The sequence below is a fragment of the Vanessa cardui genome, chromosome 20, assembly GCF_905220365.1.
Source record: "Vanessa cardui chromosome 20, ilVanCard2.1, whole genome shotgun sequence".
NCBI lineage: Eukaryota > Metazoa > Arthropoda > Insecta > Lepidoptera > Nymphalidae > Vanessa > Vanessa cardui.
This window is the reverse complement of record NC_061142.1, coordinates 793,892-818,905: the sequence shown is the minus strand read 5'-3', so window position 1 is coordinate 818,905 and position 25,014 is coordinate 793,892. Positions and strand designations below refer to the sequence as shown.

Below are 25,014 nucleotides of genomic sequence, written 5' to 3'. Positions count from 1 at the left end.
GCTTAGAGTAGTAAAATAAGATATTCATACCATTCATAAGAAATGCGCTATCTAGCACATGAAAATTTAGTTCTTCATACCTGTTGTTACACTGGCTCACTAAGTATCACTCGCAGGTGGGAAAAGTGTGAAAATTTAGTAACTTTACCGATAGTGTTAAATTCATTTATTAATTATTATTAAGGTCTTAATAGTTAATACATCATATTTGAGCGGTTGTTTTAGTTTCCAGGCTGATGACCTCGACGTCGGGCGGTATGGGCCACGTCAATAACATGGGCGGCCTGGCGGCCTGCGCTGGACCAGATGCCAAGCCCATGCAATTTCCCCTGGCACAGAGACGTAAGCGACGAGTGTTGTTCACGCAAGCACAGGTAAGATACTAATGATATTAATCATTATTATGCGACGTACACGTGAAATAATATATATCTCCGGACGTTACCAATCTTAAGTAGTTCTTAGCTGATCCATTTACAATAACATAGTGTTATAATTCTTTTATTGAAATTTGTTTTTGAAGTGTATTAGATAATCATTAGGTTGGCTATAATAAAATATATATTTATTTATTTTCATAATATTTATTAACATTAAGGTCTTGATCACTCACAAATAGTACAGTACAAATACTGCGTGAAATGGTGGCAAGAATGTAAGCAGCATTTCCCCATTTTTTTTTTTTCATTTTAGAATCACAATTTCGATCCTTTTGGCAAGAAAATGAAGTCTTTTCTTCCTCCACTAGTAGTAAAGGCAATGAGGCGAGGTGTGTTATTTGAAATTAAGGTTTTTATACTACTACTCTAAGTTCTAATAACTCTATTGCAAATGGAAGGAAGTAATATGGAATAGTAAATATATATTTTTGCCATTATTGCAACCAGTTTTACAGCACCATCTGAAAATCAACTGGGTTTGAGGTTCTAGAAATACTGATCTATGACACATATTAAAACGATATATTGAAATGGTACTTACGTTTTTATTTATTTATATAATTATTTAAATATATATATATACATATAATTATGTACATGTAAATTAAACCAAAACTAACCGAAATTAGTGCTGGGGACCGTTAAAGTTTACGTTTTTATCAGGAAGAAATTTAAGATTGTAAGGCTTGATAAAACAAGAGCGTGTATGACGAACTCTTGGAGCTATTTATGTCAAACTTGGGATTCGTCACGTGATTCTACATTAATGCCATGAAATCTTCAGCGTAAGTGCAAATATCTCGTACATGTGTTTTATACAAACTTGGAAGCATCTCCAGCATTCTAAGCAGTTAGGAAGAGTGAGCTGTTTGTGAGGAATCCTTAACGAGCTTAACGTTCTGTATAATTTGATAGACAAACATTTACACATATATGAGTCTATATAAATAGCTTGAAAATACAAAGTAAATTATTTTCAATTATAGTAAAGCTTGCAGGTAAATCCATTGATGGGCAAAGCCTTGCTGTTAAATATCGAATACATCTATACAACCGAGGATGAATGTCATAAATTAACGAAGCCGCCATCTTAACTTCAATTATCATTAAAATTTTTAGGTATATAAAAGTAGGTATTACGTATTGTAGCCAGTACGTAAAACAGATTTTTTATTAATATATTCTCATCACGTTTTCGCATTCGACAGAACTTTTGTTCATTTCGCATACGGACCCTGGGTTTATTTACGAACCCTTCAGACGGGGAGCGGTGTTTGACGATCATTTTACAAATAAATTTTATAGGGGGACCTTACCTGGCTCAATGCATTCCACTCAAGATACGTTATGTATAATTATTTGTTATCTGTGCTACTATTTGACTAATATAGAGTATACTATGAGCTGTATACTTTGATCGAAAATGTAATTATTTTTTTGGAAAAATTAATCATCCATTTTTTTGAAATATTAAGTGCAATTAAAAGTATAGTAATTTAAAATTATATTAACATTCTAAAAACATTATATATACCAGTCTTTGATTTTGTCCGGCTCAAATAAGAACCTGCCTATCTAAGAAGACCTTCGTCCTATCTAATCATCCAGTTCAAAAACGTAAAAAAAAACAACAACAAAATCGGTTCAGCCGTTTAGTATAACTACAGTTATATGAAAGATTTATATGTAGTTATATAAAGATATTTATATTTGAATTTTTCTGTGATGATCGTGTGGTTTATGGCGAGCTTTATTGTTGGCGTTTGTGAGGGGTGGTTTTGATCGCAACTAACGCGATTTTTATTGCCGAGGGCACCGAAACCTCGGATAGGTTATTAAGTTTGTATGGGTGTTAGTTTTGATACATTTACGATGTCAAATAGAAAAAAAAATACATGGTCTAATTGTTTAATTATATACGTAGAGCTCTATGTTAGTAATACCTTTGCCTTATTCAAACTCTTAAGAATGAATAGACAAAGATCATAAGTCAGTTATTTGGTGTTGTTAGTACAAATATTGAAATTATAATATAATGTGTTTTCGAATAATTTATCATAAGTCCACACTTATGATAAATTATTCGAAAACACATTATATTAGATTATATTATATTAGATAGGCGTGGTGCTAGCAGAATTGCGGTCATTTTTCGGTTTTAAGGGTGATAACAAATAATCGTTCTACGTTACATTATTTATTAAATCGACTCATATCCAAATGCTTAGAAAAACATGTATTATTTTTGATTCAAAAACATGTATTATTTTATATTCACAATATAAAGAATTTTATTATCTGATACAATTATTGATCAATTACAAATACAATAATAATTTAGTATAATATACAGTCGTTATACATAGTCAAATTTAAAATAGTCTCTCCTTCAAAATAAAAATATACTATATACAAGTAGGTTTTTAAAAGCACTTCGAATCTTAATTTTACAGAACTACTTAAGTATATTAAAAAGGATACCACCGATTCAGAATGTAGAATCAGTCAGGAGGAACCGTAAAGAAAATCAGTAGTTACTCTTTTTCAACTTTCTCTAGCTTTTATTATATAATATTAAGTTTCAAATATCTACTTAAATGATAAATATACATTAATTCTTGCTTTCAATATAATATCCAAGTACGTAAATTTGAATATTTGATAGTCAACGGTTGACGCAAGTACCTAATTGATTTTTTTAAAAAGAGCAGTTACTGAATTTCTTTTCCATTCTTTTCGGTATCTATATTCCTAACTGTTGTTGGGTTTCAAAGCGAATATTTAAATAACAATTCAAAATCACTTGTAAGAGCTTACTTAAATAAAGTATATTTTGATTATGATTCAATAACACAAAGTGCAGGACTATTGATGGTACTATTAGGTATACTATCAATAGTCCTGCACTTACTACTATTGATACTATTGGATTAGTTATTAAGAAAGATTTCGGTTTTTTTTTTAAATATATTAAAACCGTTGCTATCAAAATTTAAAAATATTTTGCACCTATTTAAGACATCTGTCTAAATACCTACAGTTTAAACAATAACTTAAAATTTTATTACACGTATTTTTCAATGTCGAAGGACAAATAAGAAAAAAATGTTCAATTGTGTCAGTAATCCTCATCCGAAATCTTTTTGTACTCAAAATATGTCCCAAAGACCTAATCGAATCCACTATTGCAAAATTGTTGTAAGTTTCAGCACAGATATAGTTTTTGGTGATAAAACGTCGATTTTTGACCCCTCTTGACACTAGACATGTGAAAATACAGCAATTATAATTAAAATGTCGATTTGGCTCATTTTTCTAATTAAACAACTCTCTGTATCTCTTTTGCCGGTTCCTCTCAGGTCAGGTTACTATATTTTCCGAACCGGTGGTTGACACAAACAAACAATAGCGTTAAATAACAATTATTACTTTTCTAGATTGAATAAAATTTGTTTGACGTTATACTCTCTGTGTTTGATCGCATAAAATCGGAAAAGACTTATTACAATAAGAGATTCTAAATGTACATCTGATTAGTAAAGACCTTTTCTCAATGGAAATTAGAGCCTATCCCGTGCTCATTAAGGTGAAAAGCTATTTAACAAAACAAATAGCCTGACTATATAACTGGGATATGCTTTAAAACTTTCTTCCTTACCTGCAAGAATAACAATACTCTCCTCGACATCGTTGTAGCCGATTTAAATGGCAACATTTAGAACAAAACCACTATTATTCATGCAACTCTTTTTTTAGAACAATACAATTCGAAACAATAAAACAGGTGTTGCCATGTACGTGTCGTAGAGGGGAGTTTCAGGGAATAGAATTAATTACATGGAGCGAACGTGGCATATCTTTCACCCCGAGGGCGGGGCCTCCACCGGAAGTGGGAGGGGCCGGGGAGGACCCTTCGAAATTAAATAGCTGTGTTAACGTAATCTGACGTCAGGTAACGTGGAATGTTTAATTACTTGCATATTGTATAATTTGTGTAATATATTCATAATGGTTAATATTTGAAGATTCTTGCTGTTCGAGGGAATTAAATTATTTCAACGTTGACAGATGGTTTCACGTTGATTAATGAATGAGGTTAGGTTGTTAAAATGTAAATATATAATAAAATGATAGAGTTTTCGATTGTTAATGTTAACTGGGATTTTAATTTACGTTCTTTATTTGTAAGAAATATCTGAACGACAACATCAAACCACAGACTAGATAAAAACAACAAAATCCATTCGTTTAAAAAAAAACAAAGTAAGTATAAGTACCTAATTGGATAAAAAAGTAGTTACTGAATAAATTCTTATGCAATACATATTAAGCTGAGAGATAACTTTTATTTTTTAATAAGTAGGTAGGTATAGGAACAAACTAAGTTTACACATAGAAAATAAAATTTCGCCATCGACAATCTTAACGACACATATAGGAAGCAAATCAAAATCTATCTAATATTTCGTGCCTTTCGCTTTACACAAGAAATTAATTCATATCTGTTTTTTTATTGTTAGGTAAAATATGTTGACGATAACTTTTAGGCTTTTGGCTTCTATTCGTAACAAAAAGGCACAGATTATATTTAATAATTATTTCTTATATTCAAAAGTCATTGTATTGATTTTGACAGTTATTTTAACGCAATGAAAAAACAATTGAACATTCGTTCCAGAATCATAACATCATAAACACCATCTCGAATCATCGCTATTTCACAACATAGTGCCCTTCTTTTATTAACAGCCCGAATTCATTGAACCCGTGATATACCAATCGACTAGGAATGCAAATGACTTATGTCAAGTATAAAAATAACATTTGCAATTAAGGTTACGGAGTGTGTATTTATACATTAATTGATACTAGCTCCTTGGCCCAACTTCGCACAGCTAGGATAAGGCTTTTAATAAAATGTTTATGTTAAAGATCGAACATGAAAGGTAGATATTAGAAATAAAAATCGGAATATACTTTATTCAAGTAGGCTCTTATGAGCACTTTTGAATCGTCATTTCACAAGGTTTGATTAATTTAATATTAATATCAAGCTGGGTTGATGATTAGACCGAAAATAATCGCAAAGAAATTCAGTTGTTACTGTTTTTCAGTAAAAGAAAAAACTTATTTGTTTAAATAAATATTATCAAAGTAGTAATATAAAAAGTGCTTGAAGCCTTTTAAATAGCTTATTGTAAAACAGAATGAAAGATTTAATTCGAAATTCAGTTTAAATGTCATTGCTCTTGCTGTACAATGGCAATAATATATTTCTTATACATATATTAAATATATATTAATCTACCGTTTGTACAAATAATATAAAGGATATTTGTATTTTTTGTGTCATGGCGGATAGCCGAGTATCGCAAAAAAATTAAACTGTTCCTACGTTATGACGAGCCTAGTTATTTTTCCATTTAACTAAAACTGACATACTTAGGTACTATTAGAAAACGCGTATATATACGTATTATTTTATTATACATAAAAATTTGTTGGCAATACGGTCTTAAAAAATATTAGGTACTGTACTAATCATGACCGTATGGAATTAATCGCAATTCCGATATTCTGAGCAGAAACTTAACCTTCCTATGACCAGTGGAAGCAATAAGGCGAGGTGTTACACTTTTCATAAGGATTAATGTACAATTTCTCCAAGGTTAAGTAACTGCAAATGGGACCAAAACATAACTTAGAATAAGGAATAAATTTTCAGCTTTTTCCGCGGCTGTTCCGACTCTTAAAACTTTACCTGATTATATTAATAGCGTATGCCGATTTTTGTAACAGTGATTATGGGACGATAGCTGCACATAGAAAATAGATAACGGTCTCATTTTGATGATGTGCAGAAAAATAAAGAAGATTCTAGACTGCAATTTACTTAATTGTTGTAATTTAACAAATATTTAATATTATAGAGCAGAAAAAAGTTTCTGCTCGTTTAGGAAGCGGCACTACGGCTGTTTAAGAAAAATGTAAAATGTAAACAAAATTGAAGGAAAATATTATCGACATGAGTACGAGTATGAGTTACTTGCAGCTAAGAATGAAATGAAATCAAAACTAAATCAAAATTATTTTGTATAAACACGTAGTTTCGCGGGAGAGACATTAGTTATCATCAACAATACATCGTATAAAGCAAAGTCCCTTACCACTGTTAGTTAAAATTTAAAATTTACGCCACGGATTTTGATGCAGTTTTTTAATAGATAGAGTGATTCGAGAGGAAGTTTTTGTATGTAATACGTGAGCAATATAGTAAAGGAACACTGATAAAAATAGAAGTTACTATTGGGTTGTCGTATAATTTGGTATCAGTTATTGCATCCGTGTGATGCCGGGGCGGGTTGCTCGTTGTAATACATAAATTTAACTCAATCGGTATTTATTGGTGCAGGTTTACGAGTTGGAGCGACGATTCAAACAGCAGAAGTATCTGTCTGCGCCCGAGAGGGAGCATCTCGCTTCTCTCATACACTTAACCCCGACACAGGTGAGTCACTAACTTCATTATTATCCTTAAATATAATCATGTGTACCGTTATTATGTGTATATATGTATATAATATGTTTCATGAATACCTGCTTTAATTGTAGTAAAAAAATTGTATATAGCTATCATAGAACTACAATTAAAAGTTACAATGATTAGAATAGATGGAGATCTAATTAACTAATATTGATTAAATAAATTAATTTCACTTTTAATTAAATTTTTTATACAGGTAAGTTTAAAATCTTTAATTTATGCTAAGAAATATCCTGATTTTGAAGCAGGTAATCTTATATTTTAATAATCAACGATTGTAGTATTGATATATGATGTCAGAACTAAAAATCAATCGAAATATTGTAAAACACACTTAATTATTAGTTATTATATCAATAGTTAGATTATTGCAGGCCAAAAATAATTTGTTTAATAAAAAGACAAATTAATAGCTTTTTACTAGATATATTACTGAATTGATAACTTTATTATATTCCAATGAATTTAAAAGGTAACAAATTATAACCGCTGCGGATAATCCTCGCAGTATTTCAGTGAATACCCATTTTTATACTAAACATTATTCATAGGAAGACATTTTTCGTTTAGATCGAATAAAATATATCTAATAACCGAACTAGAAGATGTTCCCACTGTTTATGCGTTTAAAAATTATTGAAGCCACTTTGTTTTTGATTGTCACAATGTCGTACAACTATTAAACACAATGGGGCGTTCCTAAATCGGGGTGAGTGCAACCGACAGACAACATAAATCACATTACAATAGCTACCACAACGCCTCCGGCTATGACATCACCCCGATCCAATTACTGAACACAAACCGCCCACGATAAAATACAATATATCCCTATAAAATACTCGGGGAGCGAAACGCCTGAGGCTACATGTCCTACAACATCCTGTTATTTTTACCGCTGGCAACACGTAAGATGCGTTCAGGTTAGCTCGTTAGACTTGGCATCTTGTTTTCCGCTCGACGGCGGCACCGGTTCGAGGGTCGCTTTGATATTGAAGAATATTTCCCTTGTCTGAATTTTCGAGTGCCGTCTTCAAATTAGTGAACATTGCTCTTTGAACCTACACGAGAGATGCCTTTGATATTTATTGAAGAAACCGTTATAAGTTGATTTTAAAAATATATCAAACAATTTGCGAAATAACATCGAATAGTTTTAAATATTTGTGCAAATACACGGCACAAGTTCGAAAGTCCCATTATTAATATCTGTCAACGACACGCGACCCATTTTCCCACATAGCGCGGGCGAAATTCAAATCCTTCATAACAAAGACTCAATAATCTCGGCCGTGTCAATATAAATTTCATAAACTCGTCGTAACCCCAACAAAGCCCGCAAACATCCATGAATAATCTCCATTTTGAGGGTGTCAACACCATTTACGGCGACGCGTTTGAATTCCCGCGAAAACAAACGTCAGAGTGACGTTTGACTTGGCGGAGACAATGGCGGAGGCGCGAGGGCGCGCTAATACGCCGATTATAATGTGCATTGTCGTCATATTAATTGGTTCGCACGATCTGCATTGGTCATTGTTTGTTCAGTGCAGGTTGATTGGTCTCATCGATTAATCGATTAACCTGTTGTCCCTCTTCTATGATAGTTATACTATATAAGTATACTATACTTACACTGTTCGTAGGTATTTTATATTTTACGTATAATGAAAGATACGCTATGTAATTACCCGAATATAAATAAATACAGATAAAAAAGTAATATACAATAAAACGATTGCTATGAAAGATATAAATGAACTATAGACTATAGAAGCGTATAATATTAAAAAAATATTAAATGAATTAATGAAATCTGGCTTTATAAACTAACCCTTTGAATTTCACTCGGTATAAAAAAATCAGATTAATGGCCACAATGTGCTACCGAGTACTGAGTGTCGGTCACGTTTCGATGCTGTCATTGTCAGACGCGGCGCGTATTCGAGGATTATCTATGCGTTGATTGTTAGGTTTTAGACTGCAACGGTTTTAGGCGAAGTATTTTTTTTTTTATTCCTGTCAATTATACTTTTTATGTTGCCTTGTGATAACAACATACAGACACATATACAGACAATCATAATAATAGACAAGGTACTAAAGTCATAGACTAAAGACATTTTTAAGGTTTTTGTATTCTCAACCTTCTAATTTGAAACTATTAAATATATGTATATTATAACAACAAGCTCGCCCGTGTTTGAACTCGAAATCATCGGTTAAGATGCACGCGCTCTAACGACTGGGGCATCTCGGCTCTCGCATTATTAAAGTAATCTAAAATCCTTAGGAATAGCCACGTTTGACATACAATGCACAATAGAAAGAATTAAATAAATAAAACGATGAGTACAATATTGTTCATAACCTTTTTAAAGTAAATAAATATCTATGTCACTGTTTTTATATTAACATATAACGATAATATAGTTTAATATAATAATTCAGTGTATATTATCGACACTAGAAGCAGAGAGTACCTACCTAATTCAATCCACAAGATTATATACTTTTTTTATTTCTTATAAGAAAAAAGGAATAATTAAACGGCCCATTAAAGTTAAAGATATCAAGGATTCGAAATTCAAAATCACAAGCAAACTTAACGTCTTAACGTATTTCGTCGATTTCATATTGTCTTACTTCTCAAAATATCTCGACGAAAATCCGTTTCCAACTTATATTATGCAAACATACTTATTCATTATATGGTATTTCGCAAATCTATCGCAATCACCAAGTTCAGGAACCAAAGTGCTTCAAGTTAAACGCATTTCTCGACGCTCGTGCATATTCAAAGCGAGCCGAGTTTAAATAGAGGCCGCAATATAGCGAACTCGGTACCGTCAGAAAAAAACAAACGAAACTTGAACATATTAAATTAAATACACATCAATTAATATAATAACTAAAAAATCCATATTAAATACCGTTTGTTATATGTATTGTTTTTATTGTTTGTGTATCTGTATACAACATATAATAATTTGAATGGGAAAAATATTTTTCTGCTAACGCTACAAGGCATAATATCCCGCAGTATTTGACGTTCCGAGCAAACACGGGGCTCGCGTTTCGTTATTAAACTTAAGTAAATTTCGATGTTCAACGCCACTGTTGATACTGGCTCCTGGGACCGAGGCGGTGAATTTTTTTAGCTTTTATTTCAGCTAATTGCCGGCAGATGACCTGCCTCGGATCTCTTTAACGTAAATACGGATCGATATTCTGACATTTGAACGGTTGATAGTGACATTCCTGCTGTACTAGCTGTTTATTAAGCTATGCTATTATGTATTGTTTTCGAAATATTGTTCTGAAAATGGAGGAGATCAAATTATAATATAACGTGAGGGATATGGTTGTTGATATGATTAGTAGTAAAAGTAAAGTAAAGCAACAGCCCGTAAATTTCCCACTGCTGGGTTAAGGCCTCCTCTCCTATTAAGGAGAGGGTTTTGGAACATATTCTGGCTAAATCTGGTTTGGATTACATATATTTTGGTTTAATTTTAAAGACACAAAAGTCATAAACTTACTACAAACTTACTTCTAACATGTCCTTCACAACAATATAGTATACTGTGTATAATATTGGCAACATTGGAAGCTTTTCAAATATGACAAGTTTATAGATTTTGACATTCAAGCTTATATTCTTTTACATACGTATACTTATTTAAAAATGGAATTCAAAGTGGTATTATGTGTCATATTTTTTAAAACAACATCTAATTTAAATATATTCAATAATAAAGCGGAGAGCTAAGAAGATACTAAACGATAACCAATTCATAACTAAAGCCAAGTTAAACAATGAAAATTAAAAGCTAAAATATCTTTACTTTCCCATAGATTTAAAGTTTCATCTATGCTACTAATCCTTTGTTATCAATGAAAAAAAAAAACAAAGACCTACTGCGAGCAATCGCTCCTTTGTCTATGGTCACGAATTTATATAGTCTGTCGTCTGCCGGATGCGGCGCATGCGGGTGTAATGGAGGCAATGAGATAATGGCGGTTAATTTTAAACAATGACGGGTTGTCAAATCGTTGTTCGTACACCGGCACTGGACATCGAGTGTGTAAGTGTAGCTCCCCGCACTGCCATTTACAATTTCGTTGATACGTTATTTAAACGTCTCGATGTATCTGATGGATGTTTTTATTACCTAATCACTTCGTTAAGAAAGACTACCTACCTTATTAGGATAACAATATACCTGTTGCTTATCTCTGTAACTCAGCTGGGATATGTATCAAATTCTTGCTTAATATTGATATGGTTTAATGTTATAGGAATTTCTATTGGTTCAGTATTTAGAACGCGTGAATTTTAACCTAAAAGTCCCTACAAATTGTCGTGTTCTTAACATGTCTTTATAATTTATCTCGAACACGAAAAACGATAATATCGGATGGAAATTTGATTGTGTGGTGATATTCTACTACATGTGATCCATCAAACCTCACCGAAGGAGGTCTAAACCCAGCAGAATAATATAGACGGTAACTTTACTAATAACATAATTGATATAGATATTAAATATTAATCTCCTTGATAATTTAAAAATGGAGATGTCAAAAAGCGTATTATAGATTATATTAGTCATTTAATTACTATTTGTTTACTTGAACACTGCCATAAATATATATTATATTTAAGCATCATTAATTTTATCAATAATGGATTGTAAGGTGAACTCAAGCCTTTATAAGAGGTGAAAAGGCCAACTATCAAAAGTTTAAGGGTTAATTTCTTAGCTTGTTGAAAGCCAATTGTTTGAACGTAAAAACCATTGCATGTTATTATGGCCTTGCGTAAATATAAGCATTTGCTTGAAATGTAACGCATTTTCATAAAATGCCATTTAAGGCTGTCAATTTTAAAAGTGCAGACGAGCGTGGATTAGCCTCGTTACGCGCTCGTTACCAACTGTCAAAATGACATGCCATTAATAAAGTGTTTATTTAGAAAACATGACGTTTTTGTTATATATAAAGGTTTTATTTTGTAATCTGATTTCTGATGTTCCTAACTGAACAAAGACCTGTAAATGGTCAATATTAAAGATAATTGTATACGTTTATTAAGAATTTTCTTTTTGTGAAAGTTTCTTCTTCAAGTCTAGGCTTTGTAAAATGACAGATAGGAAATGAAGATAGAGATCAAAACAAAAATGTTATTATAATTTTTCCATATTCGATTATATAAAAATGACACCGTAAATAAAAAAAAACGTTCAAAAATTATAACAAAAATTATGATCTCCAGTTTGCAACGCTTACAATAACCGAGTAGGTATAATTAAAAGATAATTCCTCTTCACTCTACCCTAATCCCTAATCTTCGTGAGATTTCAATACACTTCCCGTCAAAGGCTGGCCGCAATAAAACAGATTCCAACCTTTTGAAAAGAAATAATAAATGTTTATGGTATCATAGATGGCGTAGCAATGATCGCAGCTATTCATTGCAGCCAACATGTCAAAACAAATTTGCAAATGGACGCTGAAATCTTTTTATTCCCGCGTAATTGTGTAATAACCGCGAAAATATTGATGGAACTGCAGGCTATTCGCTTGATTTCGCGGTCCGCCTTTGATAATATAAGCAATTCGTTCGAGATTATATTTTGATGAATGGAAAGAGTTTTTGCGAGTGCATTGTTGGATGGGATTAGTTATCTAAGCGGATGATGCACCTGACTGCTATTATGCGGCAGGTAAAGGCTATTATGCATTTAGAATTTGTAAAATTTCCGTATTGATAAGTACCCCGTTGCGATGTTTGCGTAGGACTAGTTTTTTGCTAACAAATTCGTACGAATTAAAAATGGAAAATCTAAAGAATAAGAAAAATAAGAAAAATCATGCCGCTAAATGTCATTTCCTGTTAAAAAAAAATAATTTCTAGTACCGCTGTCCGATGCTTATTTGTGGATAAAAATGTTTGTTGTAGTAGATTAATCATAACATTTCCCATGACAAATGAAACATAACAGTATGTTATTACTTGCAAAAGTTTTCACGGTGACAATATAATAAAAGATCTATAGTCTTTCAAATTGAAAATCTGTCAGTAGGGACTTAGGACTTTTTTACTGTAAGTAAATAACTCTATGCAAGTCGTCGCCGTTCCATGGCCCTAGGCAATACGAGGTACCATATCCTCGACAATTTACAACAGACTTACGTCTCTGTAGGAAAAAATCTCTGAACAGGTACAGTATAGAAATGTTGGATGACGTATGTCTTTCTTTGAGGACATCAATACAATTTTAATATGTTAAAGTATATGATGATATTTCGTTCTTTCGTGTCACCTGTGAGGGCTCTTGGGCTCTACTCCAGTGTTTCCCAAAGTTTGTTCTACCATGGCCCGGTAATTTTCCCACAGCCCTTTCGTGACCCACTGAATACTTTTAAACCCAAGCTGGTTCCGTTAAGATTAAATAAGACACATTTATTAATAGTAAAAATATTTTATTGATACTAGGAACATAATATTTTGGTATAGTCTATTTTATCACAAAAAAAAGTAGTGCGAAGAGTGTAACTGTTGCTTATTTTTGACCAAAGAATCCAAGTTCGCGGAAAATGATGACAGTTTTATTCTAAAGTCTGGTTCCACTTCAAGTCGGTTTCTGTATTTATTTTTAAGGTAAACTAGTGTTGAAAACCCAGCCTCACATTTGTAAGTTGTGACAAAAGGCATTAAAAAAATTATTGCTTGATGAGCTAATTTTGTGTATTCTTGACGACAAGATAGTAGGTATTATTTTTTAAACAAGGAATGTTGCGACCCGGTATTTTATTTTGATGGCCCGGTACCGGGTCGCGACCCGGCAAATGGGAAACGCTGCTCTACTCCCAAGTGTTTAGTAGATAAATTAAATAATTTAGTTATATTCGGCATTAATTACTGTTTTATACTTCTGCAGACAATTATCATATACGACTAAAGCGCCACCTATTGTTTATTAATATTCCTAAAACCTTGAAGCTTTTAACTACTGGACAAAGGTGACAATATCAAACTATATAACTGTTACGAATAATATTATAATTAAAGTATACCCTATTCCAATGGAAGTAGGAAAAATGATAAACAAATCTTAAACTTACGTATTCATGCGATATGCTGATAACTCAGCCATATCATGCACTACTATGAGTTTATGATTTAAATATCTTTATTTATAATACATCAGTATTACACTTAACTAAATATTTCCAATTTAATTTCACTTCCAAAATTCCGATAACAGTTTCTTCGACGTTCATAACACTATTTTTTTGCATAACGATAGTGAATATCATTTTTTTTATGGTATAGCTTGGCGGACGAGCATATGGGCCACCTGATGGTAAGTGGTCACCATCGCCCATAGACAATGACGCTGGGAATACCACCAACCTTGGGAACTAAGATGTTATGTCCCTTGTGCCTGTAGTTACACTGGCTCACTCACCCATCAAACCGGAACACAACAATACTGAGTACTGTTGTTTGGCGGTAGAATAACTGATGAGTGGGTGGTACCTACCCAGACGGGCTTGCACAAAGCCCTACCACCAAGTATATATAAGTATATCATAGATTAATCAAGCTCTCGACCAATGACATCGCGTCAATTTTCCTGTTATCGTTGGAGTTGAGTATAGGTATGTATTTCAAAAATTTTAAATCATCACGTAAATCGACGATTTTGGTGCAATACAGTCAACTGATTTATAAAAATAAACAAATTAGTTATCGAAAGTGTTTTAAAACAAACAGAAGCAAGTCTTGTATAAATAATAATTAACAAATGTTTGAGTAAATAAAAAAAGTTGGTTAGTTCATAAGCGATGTTAGAGTCGTTTAATCATCGTTTATTAAATAAATATTAATTTTGTGAATTGCTGGTTAAATATTTGATTGGTAGCTTTGTAGTTCACGGTCGACGGGCAGGGGAGGGTGGGGTTACGTGCGCGGTATTAACAGCGCCATGTATGTGCTACATAGAAACTGTTACATAACTGATTCCATATTATATCAATTTGATTGAAACTGATTCCGTATTATATAAATTTGATGTATTGTAAGTAAGCGTGACGCGGTTTTTATTATGGAATCTTATAATGATTTTATTTTGTAATCACTTCTCAATTTAAGTAGGTAAAAATAGTTTTTTAAGAAATTTATTAGCAAAGTTATAAATACTAGAAATAATTTTTTGTAAAGCTATGTATGAAATTATGCTATGCACTAAAATTAATAAATTAACCGTAAAACCTTATTAGTAGCGTGTGTCACCGAGCTGTGAGAAATCAGTAATCTCACCTAAATTCTTGTAACTCACTTCCAATGATAATATTTTTTCAAATTATATGTCGTAGTGTCTTCCGGTGATTTTTGAGTTACAGAAAAGATATACGTTTACGTAAAAAGGTAAAGGTAAAGTTTTTACCTTTACCTTAGAAATAAATAGGAAAGTTTAGAGCATGTAGTTTTATTTCTAATAAGCCCAATATTCATTTCTACGTCTTAATTTGGATTACACAAAACTTTTACCAGAATATTAAATAGGCAAAGACAAAACAGTAGGTACCGTTTTTTCTTCTGTTGGTCAATTTATTTGCTCTAGTTAGGTGGTTTTTGAAAATAGTGTTACCAATAAAAAATATCTATGTATATAATTTCGAATTTAGAATATTATGTCAAGTACCAAGAAAGATCTTTAGAAATGAAACGTTGTCGGTCTTAAGAAATACAGTAAACGAAATTAATTTCCCCCCAAGTGTATTCTAGTAGTATGGTATTAATTCTTGCCCACCTGTAACAACATGTATAGAAATTGCCAGATTCCAAAATCCAGGTCTATTTGTCACCGCATTAACTCACGTCTTATTAAAATAACCATTTAACTTTCACAATTATAAATATCCATCTGACTTTTAATGTGATGTGAATAAGGTTCATATTTGAATAAATTTAAGATTTATAAATGTTAAAGTACATGGTTGTTTTTTGCTTTGGATATTTTTATAAGGTACTAAATAAATGACGTGCATTGATCGACTGTCACGCGTCGGGCGCGTGTTTACTCAGCGTCCGATACTGAATTTCTATCGTGTACGGCGAGCATTGTTGGCGAATAAGCGAAGAACTAATTCTAAATTTAAAATTGTTTCTTTTTTTTTAAATATTTTTTATAGGTATTGATTTTGTCTAAGAATCTTGCTTACTAATCTCGCTCGTACTGTGTCGATTTGCATTTTCCTAGAATTACATTATATATTCTTTAATTAGTATCGTCATGCATTTATTTATAAAATAATAATAATATATGTGGTCGTCAATGTTTACCAACTAATCGAAAATAGAACAAGATACTTTAAAAGAGTAAAGAATTTCACTGTTTAAAAAAAACACTGCACCAAATGAAGATTTAAACAAACAAGAGAGCTTTATATATAATTGTAGTCTCGATTATGCGAGTCATCGTTCGCAGGAACGGAACACCTACGCGAGGACTCGATTTTAGAACATCACGCACTTCAATTGCATCTCTGATGGGAATATCACTCTTATGCGCTGCATATACGCACCTAGTTAACTCATTCGATATTTGATTTACACCACTTTTTTGTTTGGCGCCAAAATTGACTCGTATTGTCAAGATGACAGCCGTTTGGGTGGCCATTTTGATTTAATTAACGGTTCGATCGTAAAAGAAACAATTTATATATTGTGTATTGTTCGATGCTTTGAAGTTATGTTAAATTATAAATAAAAAACGATAGAAGTACTCCAGTAGCCAAGGGGAATTTAAGCTTGTTTGGTAAAACAAAATGCTTCGCAGACAAGTACGTGTTACGTTCTTGAACGCATACTAAATACCCTTAGGCGTACCCGAAAAGTCTCGTTGCCACGGAGAAACAAGTCGTTTAGAAGTAAAACAAATAATTGAATGGTGCTCTCGGATGAAGAGTGCGTGCAAGGAAACACGGAGCATTATGCACAAGGAGATTGAAAAGAAAGTACTCGACACGAGAGCGTCCAAGCCTCGGCGGAGTGCAATAAGCGACGCCCGCCGACGGGGCCCGTTCATTAACTCCTGCCGTATAGCCCATAAATAACTAGCGACGTTCCGTACGACGCCGAGTGACGTACAAAGAGCGCGTCGCTGCTACGAGTTCCCACAGCCGAGTCCGCACCTCTAGAGTAAACATTAAAAAATAACAAATACGACCGATAGGCTCTCGAGCCGAGTGGACGCGACGCGTTTCGTAGTAGCCATGTATCTCCGTTTTGTTATTGTAACGGCTTTCGTAACTATGTATCGAGAGCCTAACAAAATGGCGGGTATTTATGCACGAGCGAGCGTGATCATAACGGAACGGCCGCGACGCGAGTCCGCGCGGGGTGGGGCACACATCCATTTCAAAGAATAAACATGGAGGAAACTCTCTCGATGTATAAATAATAAATAAAGTGTATATTTTGCTGCGTTCCGAGCGTGCGTAGACAAAGGCCGCCCGCTCCGTGGGGCAAACATCGTATGAGCTGTGTTTATTCTTTCGTCATTAAGGTGGAGTGTTGACTGTGCCGTAGCGTGCCCTAGCGCTAATTTCAGGGAGGTCAGGCGCGGCCGAAGGCGGGCGGTGTTGACATTCGCGAAATGGAGATGGGGTTACCGCGTCTCACACGGCTTGTACGCATCACGAGTATCAATTGTGACTCGAGCCGTGCAAGATATTTTACCTTCGCTACGTATGAATTATAAAGTTTGATCTGAAATTACTGAGCCCTTAAAGAGAGATTAATTTGCAAAATGTTTAAAAATAATCACAGCTTACATTACAATTAAAAAAGAAACAAAACTGCAATATGGTTGTTTCGAAACGTCAACAACATGAATAATAACGATTAATGAGTATATAATATTGTATGAAAACTAATTATTTTTAGATGTATGTATTTGTATGTATGTTCTAAGCGTGTATCAGTACAGCGACGCGTGGCACGTTGGACACTCAATTCCATTCATTTTGTAATGTGTTTGCGACGCGTCATCCAGCGCCATCTTCTTTAGCTCGAGTGTTGGTACACTGTACGGCTTAAGAGCGTTCAATTTTACTTCAGTTTTTTTTTTCATTAGTTTGCTTGACCTTTATTTTTGTTTGTATGTATGTGTCTTCATTAATTTTATTTTAATGATGATGATATTATGTCCTATATCGGAGGCAAATCCATTCACTTATATACTATATATATATACAATGTTATTGTTATTCAAAATGCATAATAGCGCATTTTTACCTTATTATTTTGACACCGTGACGTCTTTATGGTATTCTGTACAAAGAAAGCTTAAAAACATCTTAACGATGAATTTTCCAATATACGTTTTTTTGCACATTTGTATGTAACACATACATATCTTTCATGCAACTTTAACATTGTTGAAATATATATCAACAATTATAACTACAATTTTGAAAGTATAGGGAATTTGAAGGCCGGCAAATATTCAATTACCCTCAAAATCAAACAATATCTGAAAAATCTGTTATTCCCCTTTATCTGTTATTCACTTAACACTCTTTATGTGAAACAAGATTTAAGTTTTCTGTTTGTTGCAGGTCAAAATATGGTTTCAAAATCATCGTTACAAGTGCAAGAGACAAGCCAAGGAGAAGGCGATGGCAGAACAAAACCAACACAACCAGGTAAGATTTTGTTTTGTGCACTAATCATTAAATTTGGCCAAAGAGTTTTGCAAATACAGCACAGATAATTAATTATTTCGTTACAACAATAACAATGCTAGCTATCAAGCGCTTTGTGACGCAAAAACTTAAGTGATTTGGTATTTACTGCCACATGTGCCATACCATACAGTGACAATAGAAAATGTCTTTATTCATAAAATTAAAATATGGCATTTTTTTCTGTGCGTCTCTGTGTTCAGTTAGAGATTTTTTTCTTTTATATTATTCGAGTAGGCATATGACTCCACTCCACCTGATGGTTAGTGGAAATGGAGTCCAAACGCGAAGACGACTAGAACGCACGCAGAATGAGCTGCACTAGTCACTCTCGCCATGCCATACTGTCAAACATCTATCTATATCTATAATAATATTGGAAATGCAAAATGTATTCTACCTGTTGCCCTTTCACGCATAAACTGATTTACGTATATTTTTTTTATAAAGGTGGTTGAAACCCTGAGTAGGCCATACGCTACTTTTTTTAATTCATTATCTTGGGAGGTAACGGATTGTGTGTTGTACGTAAAATTTTATATTCTTGGGTAAAGTCGAAGGTTCTGCTAGTACCAAATATACATACTAGTACATATATACTCTTTTTATTGCTAAGATAAATTATTAGGATAATAAAATTTAGAAAATCTTTGCATTGATTGATTAAATGAAAAAAAAGGTCATGACCTCATATTTGATTTTTTATATACCTATACGTAAAATATTCGTCATACAACATTGACATTTCGCGTCAATGATAAATCCTGCACAAAGACCCTTTATGATGACTATCTCGAAATCAGGTATTCAATTATGAATATTTAAAAACGTGAGAGATTAAAATCGTTGACGGAGCACCGGAGCCCCTGTTGAGGCGAGACTTCGCCCACTTGATGGCAATCTCCCGCTGGCGTACGGGACCCGCATCGCCGGTAGTCGCGAATCTAGCAACCCCGATTGAATTTCGTTGAGGTCAATTTAAAGGAGTTTTTATTTAATTGAAAAATTGAGGTTAATTGGCAACTCGAACGTTAAAACATTTCGCAGTAATGTCATGCAAATAACCTATACTTACTTTTGTCTTTTTTATACGGTCTTTTGAATTATTAATATAACTAAATAAGGTTCCATTTTATTAAGTTTCAACTTTTCGAACGAGGGATCATATTCTTATCTAATATCTATCTATGTACCTAAAGATTTAAATTTCGAATTAAGCTTGATGTTAATTTAACCTTCTTTACAAACTCATATTTAAATATTATGTTTTCAAATCCGTTTTTCAGAAGCAAATGTGACGCGCGTATAACACACATACTTGTTTTGCTTAAAATTTTCATTTCACAATCATTCGATGTATTAAAAAAATCTACTTATATTCTAGTTTGAGTAAAACATTGCTACATAGTAATTATAAATATACGTTATTTACATTTACGTTTGTCGAAACGACTAGCAGACAGTGTCAATATACATAATATGTGTATATCTTTTTTTATACATGTATATCTTTTTTTTTCATAATTAATAATAGAAGGGGTTTAAAGTTAGTTTTTTGTAAGCGTCACAAAGTTAAAGTAGGAAATATGTGTTTTTTAAATACAGAAATACTTTTACAATCAATCATAAATCAAAGATTAAATATATTTACATTTTCTAAAGAGCTATACCGTAATAATATTTAGTTCAAATTCAGTCAATTCAAATAAAAATTGTAAAATAAGATGCCATCGATTCAATCAATTTGTTTCGTATTAAGCTGAATATAGGTTATATTTGAATTAGAATTATTTGCAAACAATAACAGAGCTTAATTTAAATAGCCGCAATATAAGTTATTAAATATAATGAAATGAAGTGTAGCCCTAACACGAACCGAGGCAGAGTCACGCGCGGGGTTGCCATGCTCCGACGATTGCCTCAATTTGTGCGACCGTGTACTTTGATTGTTAGCGCTGGTGCTCGACGGTGTCGTCATGTTTTGCGATGTTTTAATGAGGGACATTTGATTTGATTTTGGCTTTCATTTAATTATGTACAAATTAAATAAATTATATTGAGATTTTACAGGGAATAAGTGTGATATGTACGATTGTCGAATGTTTTATAAATTTGATAGCTTAATAGCCATCAAATTTTGCTTAATGTCGCTTAAAGGCTTACTTTATAATTAAAGTAAGCCTTTAAGCGACTCACTGCTAAACTAACCAAGAAGAAGGTTTAGAGCTCATTTGAACAAACTGTCCCCACGCTAGATTTGGCAGTATTGCATGTTTATACATATAAGTGTTTTGACGATATTTTCGTACTGGGGGTATTAATACTCACACGTTATGTATGAAAAAATTCAGTATTGCTTGGCCGGACTTGTACTGCAATATTCCGTTAAGATTCAGGTATTCTAACCACTGGATCATCTCAGTTCATGATTAGCTGACTGAATTTATTTACTTTATTTATATAGGTTATATTATGTTGATTTCAAATTATAATAATCGGAAAGATGATTGATGATTTGGCGTATATAATAGTGACTCAATTGGTATTTTTGAAGCATTAATACCTTTTCTATGTTTGTTATTGAACTAATATTATATGTCTGTCTTTAAACATGAATAAAGGTGAAAACTTGGTATATTAAATCAGGATTTAATCATGTATTTGTTCATCAGTCTGCATCATCACCACGCCGGGTGGCGGTACCGGTGCTGGTAAAGGACGGCAAGCCTTGCGGCTCTGGGGAGTCCTCGTCACCAGCGCATAGCCACTGCGCAACGCCCACCTCCGGGTACTCAGCCCCGCAGCCCTCGCAGGCGGCTTGCAGCAACCCCCTGGTGTCCTCCTACCGCCAGCCCACCGCCTACCAGCAGCAATGCTCAGGGTACCTCCCGCTCCAGGGCCGGGCCTGGTAGAAGTTCCCACAGCTTTACCACGAGACAATGTTCAAAGAGGAGATGTACTTTGATTAAATGATTTCTCGTTATTATTTAGTCTCGACAGATTTGCATCAATGCGTTGCTATTTGAAGTTTTCTACTAACATAGTTATATTTGAGCTCATAGTTGATTTGGTGAATTAAAGTAGTGCTTGTGATTTGTTGAATTAGTAGTCTTATTTAGCGATGTCTTTAAAAGGAACATTGTCAGTGGTAAAGCGGTGGGCAGAGCTACCAAAATTGGACTTAGTGTTGAAAAAGTGATTCAGTGATTTAAGTGAAAATGACCGAACGTTGGACGAACGCTTAGCGATATTGTGGAGGTGGGTCCTGTAAATATTCAGTTATAGATAAGCACCACAGAGGATTTGACTTCAGTTTTTTTTTTGTAAATTATTTCAGTTAATTTTTTTTCAGCCTCGTATGACAATTTCTTTCGTAACAAAAAAAAATCAATAGAGCTTCAAAGTTGTTTAATTTATTTTATCAAAATATCTGTTATTCCGATAAACAGCTACTGAATAATTACTAACTGACCCTCAGAACAGAGAATAATTAAATTACCTGGCTAAATCTTGGTCTCCAGTGTAAAAAAATTTGGTAAAATTATCTTCATTTTATTCGCTGATAAACTTTTTGTGTTAGAAATGTTACATATAAAGTGTAAGTCACATTACAACCTAAATTAAAAAAAATAAAAGATTAAATTTGACGTATTTTTAGATTTGGCAACACTGGCTACAAATACATGCACCGTTTTGGCCACTCTGTTCTGAGGACTGAGCTACTGTAAATAACTGATACGGAAGTAGTTAATTGTTGTGTGAATAGTATAATTTATGATTAATACGGTCAGTGTTTTGTGTGTGTGTAGATAGTAACTTGTAAATATCGATTTGAATAGTTGCCGATTATTTTGGCTTAAAATAATTAAAAGTAGATAATTAATTCCCAGTGAAATTTGACAGTACTTTAGTCACGTTCAAATATTATATCGAACTGGTTTTATATAAGAATTATATAATAAATGAATTCGTTTACCTAATTCTCTTTCGTGTATTCCTTTTTTGAATTCTTTTTTTTTTTAATCTGGGCTCTTGTGTCAAATTCCAAATCAGATTTAAATATAACCACACTAGTGTTTTTTTATTAATATAATTTTTAGTCTCAGCAATTACTACCTTATTACACTATGAAACATTTTCGGGAATTTTATTACCTACATAAAAAAATAGATCTTCAATTACATTCCATACAGAAATACAGAACTATTTATATTTAGCTGTTAAATAAATTATATTCGTTTAAATTTCGAGCTTTATTTAAAATAATAAATAGCCTTTTTTAATTCTAATAATAGTATATAAGATATAGTAAGTTTAATTATATACTCAGACAAGAAGCTTTAAAACGCTAGTTTGGTTTTGTTTAAAATCTAACGCAACTTTTACTTGTAAGTAAACATATTTTTAATCTTCACCTTCCCTTATTTTATTCCTAAGGGATGTGGGGTTGAAGCAATCGACTAACACAAGTGATGGGTAATTGACTACAAGCCCCTAATTGGGAGCCGATTGTGTGTACCACCCCTACACCCTTCACGAAGATCATTTTAATGATGGACCTTGCTCTAAAACAGGAAAATAAAAAAAAATGTACTTAAACTTCTACAATCAAGTTTAATTTAAAGATTATTATTCGATTGTAAATATTTTAGTAGAAATATATTAATACGATGTGGTAACACTGTAGGAAATTGGCGCGAAAACGCTATCAAAACAATGAAACATAGCAATAAGCTTAATAATAATTTGTCGGATGTAATAATTTTTTTAAAGAGTATAATTAATGTTTTGTAACCTAATTTATACATATATGTTTTGAAATTTAGGCCGATGTAATTATTTTAGCTAGGCTTAGAGAAGTTATAATAATTATAAATAATAGTATTAATAACGAAAAGGAATTTGTAATTATAACGAGAAATGAGGTGTAATGAATTTCAATTTATAAAATTAATAAAAATTAACGAGTTTTAAACATTTGTTTTATTAAAAAAATTGAATTTCCGAACGAATTTATGTTTAAGCTTTGAAACCCTTAAGGAGCAAGAAAGGAATCATATCATAATAATCGGTGCCCTTTGTTTATATTGAAACAATACGAACATCGAAAACGTTTACCTTTGTGCCGCCCCCTCAGCCTTGTAAGCTCATTTTATTGTCTTCAATATTCCCAGATTACCCTATAATCTCTCATAACGTATAACAGTTTATTCCGCATGGCAACATCGCCTTTGTTCGACTGCGTCAGTCACGACCCGCCAAAACGAAATAATAACATGCCTTACGTAGTGTCAAAAAAATCTTAACACTAAAAAATATGCAGACCATTTTAAACTTTAAGATATATGTATAAGGTTTGTTTTTCCTTATATTTATTATGATATATGTCGTATCGATTCTCTGATGTAATTTTGATAGAACAAAGACAGCAAGTCTGCACGTGCGCCGTATTACGGGGGCACGCTAATAAAATGGTGGATTAACTGTGAGGGCAGGTGAGGGAGGCGAAATTGAAAACTATTGGCCTCTTGATGAGGTAATACTTGTATCGCGTAACAAATTCCTGTTCCACCGGATTTATGCCGGCGAGTGACGTAATTAGACGTTACGAGATTTAATATAATTTTATTGACAAAGGGCCACGTGAAACAGCCAGTATAAAAATATATACTTCAGCACATGCACAGGGATCAAAAATAATAACTATACTATGAAATTATCTTTTTTTTTACTTGTTTGGAAATCATTTAGCGTATATCTATTTATTTTCTTACTTTATTACACTGAAACAGTTATTTTCCATTGCATAGGATACAAGCATCAGGTAAAATTCAAAGGTAGCCTTATACACCGACTTCTTCTATACAACAATAATGATTAAAAAAAGAGTTAAGTGTAGACAATAACTCCTAATACGCATAATAAGCAAGTATAAATAATACAAAAACTATTCTTGATACAAAAAATCAGTAAAACTGTATATTATATTAAAAAGACAATCTTTAAAAACATAAGTTCCAGAATTTCAATTCAGATTTATTGATACAAAACGTTTACCAATATATTTAATACGAATATCTGCCGAAATTGACATTAAGTATTCACAGAATTTCAATTCGTTTAATAACAATTGTTTGCTAAATAGTAATTTCAAAGGGAGGGAGGGAATTTCAATTGTGTAACCATAGCCAAGAATAATTTAATTGAATAATTTAAATACAAAACAAAACAAATAAAACTTATATAAAATAATTTACAGAAAGTAAT

General features: G+C 32.7%; 1 protein-coding gene across 1 annotated transcript in view; it reads left to right on the top strand.

Moving 5' to 3' along the window:
• LOC124538438 (homeobox protein Nkx-2.4-like) overlaps window positions 1-23,663 on the top strand; it is a 43,239-nt gene extending 19,576 nt beyond the window's left edge. Inside the window, exons 3-6 of the mRNA XM_047115505.1 lie at window positions 226-374; window positions 6,853-6,948; window positions 18,622-18,708; window positions 21,420-23,663. Of these exons, the coding sequence (XP_046971461.1) occupies window positions 226-374; window positions 6,853-6,948; window positions 18,622-18,708; window positions 21,420-21,659 (572 nt within the window). The 3' untranslated portion in view covers window positions 21,660-23,663. The remainder of the gene's footprint in view (window positions 1-225; window positions 375-6,852; window positions 6,949-18,621; window positions 18,709-21,419) is intronic.
• Window positions 23,664-25,014: the final 1,351 nt, after the last annotated feature.